The sequence below is a fragment of the Lactuca virosa genome, chromosome 9 (genome assembly GCF_052849685.1).
Source record: "Lactuca virosa cultivar CGN04683 chromosome 9, Lactuca_virosa_CGN04683_v6, whole genome shotgun sequence".
Lineage (NCBI taxonomy): Eukaryota > Viridiplantae > Streptophyta > Magnoliopsida > Asterales > Asteraceae > Lactuca > Lactuca virosa.
The window spans coordinates 85,043,657-85,051,861 of NC_136434.1; the positions used below are offsets into that span (position 1 = coordinate 85,043,657).

General features: G+C 32.3%; 2 protein-coding genes across 2 annotated transcripts; both read right to left on the reverse strand.

The window, feature by feature from the left end:
* Positions 1-570: 570 nt before the first annotated feature.
* Positions 571-3,729, reverse strand: LOC145136872 (Protein kinase superfamily protein). Its single transcript, XM_079070983.1, has 7 exons — positions 3,413-3,729; positions 2,681-3,272; positions 2,194-2,326; positions 1,925-2,120; positions 1,716-1,840; positions 1,360-1,518; positions 571-1,087 (listed from the first exon to the last, which is right to left on the reverse strand). The coding sequence occupies exons 2-7, from the start codon at positions 2,935-2,937 to the stop codon at positions 791-793; spliced, it is 1,167 nt and encodes a 388-aa protein (XP_078927109.1). The 5' UTR covers positions 2,938-3,272; positions 3,413-3,729; the 3' UTR covers positions 571-790.
* Positions 3,730-4,892: 1,163 nt separating this feature from the next.
* LOC145139467 (uncharacterized) lies at positions 4,893-7,632 on the reverse strand. The gene is made up of 2 exons (XM_079073281.1): positions 7,511-7,632; positions 4,893-5,502 (listed from the first exon to the last, which is right to left on the reverse strand). Exons 1-2 carry the CDS (start codon positions 7,630-7,632, stop codon positions 4,893-4,895), a joined length of 732 nt encoding a protein of 243 aa, XP_078929407.1.
* Positions 7,633-8,205: the final 573 nt, after the last annotated feature.

An 8,205-nucleotide genomic window follows, 5' to 3' on the forward strand; every position in this document is an offset into this window, starting at 1 on the left:
TATTTATTTTTTGTTGTATAGGTCTCTTTTTTTGAGATGCACACTATAACGTAACATTCTTAATAAATAGAAATATAAAAAAACGACATGTTTTAAATAGTAAGTCTTTTTCACGTAGCAATAATTGGCATAAACAGAACAACAATGTAAAACAACAGTTACACCACGTGTGATAATAGTTGTACAATGTCCTAGGATTTTACCACCTAGGATTTAATGAAGTACAACATTCATTTAATTAACGAAGTACAATATTCATGTAATTAATCCTTTCTTGAAACTTTATATAGGATTTACATAATCAAAAATCAAATAACCCATTCTAATGATATAGTACATAACCAAGAAATACAAGTAGCCATAATACTAAAAATTAACTCCATTATTGTAACTTAAAAACCAACACAATCAAATCACCCTTAAGAGGATTGGTACAAAAATATAGCATAAGTTCTCCATATGTTGGTTCCTTTAACTTGAGCAACAAACCCCATGGTAACATGTACCTCATGCAGAAAAAGTTGTACAACACCCTCAATCCAACAATCACGTCAAAAGGGCAACCAAAAAAGCTAAACTACAGCAGCATTCATATTAACATAAGTAAAAAAAAAATCTAGAGTTTTTATGTGGCTCATTTACAACCAATGTCCACTAAGACACTTCCATTGTACCTATTCGCCCTATTACCACATAATCTATAAACTATTTGATAATTAGGGCTTACATACACTTCACTCAAAGATCAAAGTAAGTATCTGTTGAGTCAAATGAAGATCTTAATGGTGGCTCATTGCGAGTTTTTGGTTTTTTTGGCAGCAAAAATCTGACGAAGAAAAGAAAACTTGCGTCTTGAGCGTGCGGAAAGCTCGCCATTACTTGCTGCTGCCGCCGCCACGTCATCAGCGGCATCACATTCTTCCGGTGACGTGGCGGGTGGTGGTGGTGGGAGGGTGAAGAGAAATGTGTTGAGCATGCGTATGATTTGGTCAAAACTTGGTCTTAGATTTGGATCTTCTACCCAACATGCTTGTATGATGAACGCAAGTTCAGGTTTTATGTCATCCGAAAGATTCGGCCTTTCTTGCTGTTTCAAAAAAAAAAAATAATAAAATAAAATAAAATAAGTTAGAAATGAATACTTAACAGAACAAAACAGGTTGTCCTGTATTTGATATATACAGAACAGAACAAGTTGTACTGTATTTGACATGCACTGGACTGAGACTGATGTGAATAAAACAAAAAATTTTGTCCTATTAAAAAAGATGGGACAGGGACTTGGTCTTGATAGTTTATTTGTGCAAAAGACGTAAATGCCCTCATCATTGAAATAGTCAGATAGAAAGAACGAAAGACCTTAAAAGCAGCAGCATAAGCAGCTTGCAAATTTGACATGCCTTCAAATGGCATTCGGTTTGTGACTAATTCCCACAACACAATTCCAAAGCTGTAAACATCAACCTTGTTATTGTAATGCTTCTTCTCCCCTTGACGCAAAGTCACTGTGCTATACAACTGCAAATTTTACAATTTCATTTTTTTTTTTCAGCTACAATTTAATCATTGGAAAGTGAACAAATGCAAATAATGATAATAATGAACCATGCTTCAATCTTTTCACAACAGTAGAATAGTAGTACTATTTAATAAAACTGTTTCAATAAACCTGTCATGTGACATGTCACATGTCCACATCAGCAAAAAAAAAATACCTCAGGGGCCATCCAACGGTAAGTACCAGTCTCTGCTGTCATCATTTCAGTAACGGTTTCTTCTCTTGCAAGGCCAAAATCTGCAAGCTTCACAGACTTCTGATTTGCAGTTAACAGCAAATTGTCTGGAAGTAAGTCACAAGTCACAATGTTGATATGTTTTGAATATAACCCTTTTCTGGAATAATAATAAATAAATAAAAAAATACCGGGTTTTAAATCTCTGTGTATAATCCCATTAGCATGCAAACAATCCATGGCTCGAGCAATATCAAGAGCAAAACTCAAAGCCAAACGAAGGTCTAATTGATTTGGACGAATGCTTCCCAAATATTTCCTAAGTGACATTCCGGGTAATAGCTCAGAGACAATCACCATTAAAGGTTCCTTACAAGCTCCAATAAACTGCAAAAAAGAAAAAATTTAATTAATAAATCTATCGAGTTTAAACTTTAAACCTTGTAATAAGCAAATATACCTTAACTAGGTTGTCATGTTTCACTCTTGACATCATAGTAACTTCACGTGCAAAACGGCCTTCAAGTGCAGCTCGTTCTTCTGTGTTACTCCCACGGTTGAGAACCTTTATAGCCACAATTCGATCACCATACCTATAAATGTTAAATGTTAAATGTTAAAAACCCTTTTTAGAATAAATAATAAAATCTAAATTTTAGAATGTTTGAAGAATAAATTAAAAAGTATATCAAGGAAAAGGAGTAAAGGACCCTTGTACATGTTAGCGGAATGACTTCAAAACAGGGTAAACACATGCTAACTTACTACAAGATTTCTTTCAAATGAATTTGTCTTAAAGCTTTATGTCAACTTCAAAATACGCATTTGGGATTCACCTTAATCTTGGATTTTGCAGCCAAAATGAGCAATTTTTTTTTATAAACAAGGAAAATTATCATGAGAATTGAAATGTAAATGGTAATGATATAAGTAGATATATTGTTTACCTTCCTTCGTAAACCTTCCCATGAGCTCCTTCTCCAATTTTGGCTCCGATAAATAAGAGTTTTGGATCAACAAGCACCCTTTCATCAATCGTGCAGTCTGAATTTGTAATTGACCCATTTGAACAAACTGATTTTGAGCAACCTGATCCCGATTTAACTGTTCCAGATTTATTATTGCTATTATGATTACTATTACTACTATCGAATGACCCTTCTTCTTTTGATTTCTTGATGTTGTTCTTCTCACTGTTACTCATACTGCAATTTCAGATTATCCCCCTGTTCCTCATCTTAACCTTCAAAAACCCCCTTCAAGAATCTCGCATAGATAAAACACCATCATCCAAAAACTTATCGTTTAAAACCCTCGATTAGATTCTTCATCGTTTAGAGGAGGTTAGAAGACATAAAGATTTGATCTTTTTTTCGCGAACACCACACATACGAGCAATAAAACAGTGTGATGGCTGAAAAGATCGTAGCTTTTTCACCTAAAATAAAATAAAATGGAAAGGTACCAATAACCCAGACGGATTGATTGAAGAAATCATCCAAATACGAAATACCCAGATGGAAATTCAACTTTGAATCCCTGAAAAAATATAAAAGATTGTTAGAGAGAGAGAGGAAGAGCATCAAAGATAAAACTTACAGAAGCATCCAAGAGAATATGCTCATGTGTTTGTTTGTGCGTGGATTAAAGACTATATTCGCATCGAAAGGAACACATACAAGCAACAACAACGAAGACGACGATGAAGCTGGATAAACCCTAAAAAATTTTATTTCAAAGAAATCGTCTTGACGGTGGGTCTTGCTCTAAATTTCTTCTTTCTTTGGTTTCTCTTTTAGAAAATAAAAAGGAGAGGTGTGTTTTCTATCTTTGGAGATGGCGTTCCGGTGAAGTTGTGAAGATATTCTTGTTTTTCCGATGTCAGAGGTGAGAAAAAGGCAAGAGTTAGTAGTAAGGCATGTATTGTGCACTACACAAACACGTAGCGAGTGTGGAAATGTGTGTGAGAGAAGGTAAAGGAAAGTACTTGTCAGATTGATAGACCAATGATCGATTGACGCGTGGATAGCAGAAGAAGCATCAGCCGTGTTGGACATGGATGCTTCGGCGGAGAACCGAACGAGTACGGCCGAGCACCCACCCACCCACCTCACTCGATTGCTAATCTGCTATCTACTTTTCCATTAAAACGTAAAAAAATATTTTAAAAAACAGCAATATAGAAGAAAATAATAAGTTTTATTTATTTTTTACAAGTTGATGTTTTAAATATTTATGCACAATTTGTTGACATCCCATAAATTATTCATTTCAAGAAAGTAGATAAAACTGTATATTTGGTCTATTTGTTTGTCAAAAAAATTGATCTATTTCATAAACTTCTAATTTTATATAGATTTTTTTATAAGCATGTTTCGTTATCGTTTGGTTTCTTTCCAAACTCAAAATGATCGGTATTTTTAAAATTATTATATAGACAAAAAAAATATATTATAGAAATATAGCGTATTGTCGATTGTAAGTAATCATGAATTAATTTGTTAAATAAAATAAACATAATATTTTAACATAGATTTTGAAAAACTTATTTGTATATAATGTTGATAGTTTTATTGGTTAAATTATCATATTTATCTAAAATCAATAACTTCAATCATTCTATGTTCTTTACTTTAAATAAAGAATGACCGTGTATGAAAATTGGTTCTTGCAAAAACAACTAACTTTTGACAATTATTGTCGTCGACTTTTATTTATGGTCATAACAAAACAAACCGCTAGAGAAATTGTCTCCTTTAGAATTTGTAAGGAATTTTGTTGTCTAAAGGTGTTAAAGACAATCTTGAAATAAAAGTTTGATGTCAAATATTGCTTCTAGTTAAGACCATTGTTTTTCTATGACGCGATTACCCAATGATACCATATGAAGTCTAGTCTTATTACATAAGTCATTTTTCTGGTCGATATTTCTTAGTAACATAACCAGAACACCAACTTTAAAATCGAACTTATGGTTTTGCAAACTGAAGATTTTAAGTCCATTTAGAACACCAGGTGAATATAAACTCTCATCAAAATGATTATGAATAAACTCTTATTAGCAGATACTATCTGAAGCGGGGTATTCTTTTTCTTCCCCGGAAAACAGTGAAAGTAGACGATTGTTTATTTCTTGAACGACTTCATTTTTTGGTGCAATTATTGTTCTTTCATCAAAATAATTTGGTTGTTGAAGTTTTCAAGAAATGGTGAATATACATACTTAATTAATGAACCTATAGGATCACAAGATTGAGTAAAAAGAAGATCATCAAGAATATGAATAACCGCATCACTATCATTAGAACCACCAGTATTTCCATATCCTATATCCAAGAGCCATTTTGCAAATAACATTGTTTGTTGTATTTCAGACGGGTCTTTTCCAACAGTCACCCTCACGTTCTTCGTTAAATTTCGTACTTTGCAATTGCTCCATATATATGAAGAACTTAAAGACACATTGACAATTTCTTGTCTACTGCCATTGGAAACAACTAGTAGAATTTGTCTGAAATCACCTCCAAATACGATTACTTTGCCTCCAAACGGGATAATTGAGTGGCGAACATTACGAGAACTTAAAACATCCTTTAAAGTGTAATCTAATGCTTCAAATGCATGCTTATGAACCATCAACGCTTCATCCCAAATAATTAGTGATGTTTGTTTTAGTAATTTGGAGGCATCACTGTTTTGCTTTATAGAACAAAAAGAATATTCATTAAGATTTAAAGGAATACCAAAATGAGAGTGTGTTGTTCTACCTCTGATTAGTAACAAAAAAGCAATATTGCTTGAAAGCAACATTCAAAACAATTTGTCCTTTAGATCTTATAGATGTTGATAACATCTTCCAAAGAAAGGTTTTGCCATATAACCATAATATAGTAATGTATTTTCTTTTAACAGCTAATACAAAACTTATAATGTTACAAAATTAACATATAGCAATTAGAGATATTTCAAAGTAGGTTGTTATTTTGAAAAATTCATGAAGTTGGAAAACCTATGAAAATAGCAACATACTTTGAGATGATGATAATATGAAACTTATTTTTAACAAATTTAGAGAAAACATGGTTTTATTTTGGAATCAAACACAATCATTCAAACCAATCTTTCAATCATTCAAACACATAGAAAAATATAATAACATAGTAATACGCTTAGAAACATGTGATGATTGAAGATGAACTAACCTGGTTTTTCGTTGGTCTCTATTGTAGAATTCGTGTTGATGGAAGTTATGAAAGCAAAAAAAGTATTATGAATTAAAAGCAAGGGTTTGCCGTGTATTTGATATGAATTTTAAATGGAGGATCAGGTAAAGAAGGTAATAAGGAGAATGTATCCCTGATTTATGGGGATACATTAAAATCTGATTAAAATCTGAGACATTTAATAGGATTTTTAAAAGATAGATATATATTTTTGAAAATTTTATTATGATAGGATTTTTTATTTCATATGAACTTTAAATGGAGGATCGGGTAAAGAAGGTAATTAGGAGAATGCATCACTGATTTATTGGGATACATTGAAACTTGAGAGATTTAACAGGGTTTTTAAAAGATAGATACCATATATTTCGAAAAAGTTATTATTTTGGGATTTTTCTTTTCAAAATTTGAATCAAAGTTGATTTTGTTACTAAATAAAATGGGATAATGGTAGAAATCATAGAAAAATGACATGTGTCAAAGAGGCATGCTAGGAAAGGGACATGTGGTATTTGTAGGTTTCGTTTTTTAGAATAGGTAGATTTTTTGATTTTTTTATTTTTATTAAAATCAAGAATATTAAAGACAAAATAGGTCTACCACCCCAATCCCCCCCCTCGTTTTTATTTGTCGATGCAAAAACCATTTGAGGATTTCGGTTTCTGGTTCATCTTTTCATCTGTATTTCCGTATTCATCTTAAACTTTTTTTTGTCTTTACCCGTTCTAGGCTGTGATTTGGATCTCTTTTTTATGTCTTTGAGTTTTAGATTCCCCCATCTCCGAGTAAGTGCATGACGAGTGGACTTACTATCAGTTATGATGGGTTTTCTTGCATCTATGCACATTAGTTATGGCAGCGGAAACAAACTAAAATTCTATGTATACATGCACCCTAATAGATTTAGGTTTGTTCTATTATAGCAACCTACTTTGAAAAACTTGTAAATTTACTAACTTCATGTTTCTTGTACCTTCTTAGAACTTCCTCGTGAGATATTGTAACAACCAAGTTGCTTGGATGAGAGGACCCAAAGTATAATCCCTCTTTTACATCACATTCAAGTCACTAAGAGAGTAGAAGTAATAAAACCTAGGAGTGGGAAAGCTTGGAATGAAAATTCTAATATTCCAATAGCCCTAAAAGGGGTATAATTTTCATTCCATGAGAGGTAAGGGAAGAGGGAGAAAGAAATTTAGGAGTTAGGAGCACCCGAGGTTTGATCCCTAACTCCCTATTTATAGTCTTGTGTTGCTTAATCTTTAAGAAACTAAAAAACCTAAGGATAATCCATATCCTTATCTTATTTTCGTCCCTACCATCTCGTCGAGGGTTCTGGAATATTCTAATTGATTAACAACTTAATTAATTAATATTCAACCATTTTAATTAATAAAAATTATTTAATTAATTCCAAAATAATTTCCAGTTGATTTATTAATTCATAATAAATTAATAAACTTATTTTCTCCTAATTCCTTGTTGCTCAAATGGGTCATGAGGGCAACCCAAATGACCCTGTTATTATTAGAAATATTACCACTAGTTAATTACCTTTGACACTTTTCTAACAAGTTCATCACCGCCAAACCATAACATGCGTCCATGGTTACACAACCACTACCATCTTCTTCATTGTTCATCATCATCCTTAATTCATCTGAAATCATCTCCATAACACCATGTACACCTTCATATTTTGTCTAGTTTGCCTATAATTCAAACTTATATCGCCATTCATCTTCGATTCATCTTAGATGTTGAGATCCTTGATTATTTGTGATTTTAAAAGTCTTTAGCACAAACTTATATCGCTATTCATTCATGGGTCTTTCTTATTTTAATATTTTTCGTGTAATTGGTTTCATTGAAATGCGAAACAAGTAGCCAAAGTAAGACTATAGAGCTCATTTGATTTTATGTTTCTGGGAGCATTCATTTCTACAGAGATGTAACTCATAATAAGAAACAACAAATACATGCTTATGATAATATTTTACGTTTTCTTTGATTGGGAAATGGTTTGTGTCTATATGTAAGAGATTTACAAAGAGAGAGAGAGGGAGAAAAAAAGCGAGAGAGAGAGAGAGAGGGACCGAGAGAAAGAGTGAAAGAGAGAAATAGAAAAGGAAAAAGGGTATGATGGGTATGGATGGTGTGGGTGTTATTTATTTTTTATCTTAATAAACTTTAAAATAAAAGGGAAAAGGTGTAAAAAAAATTAACGCAAGGGAAATTTAGTCATTTCA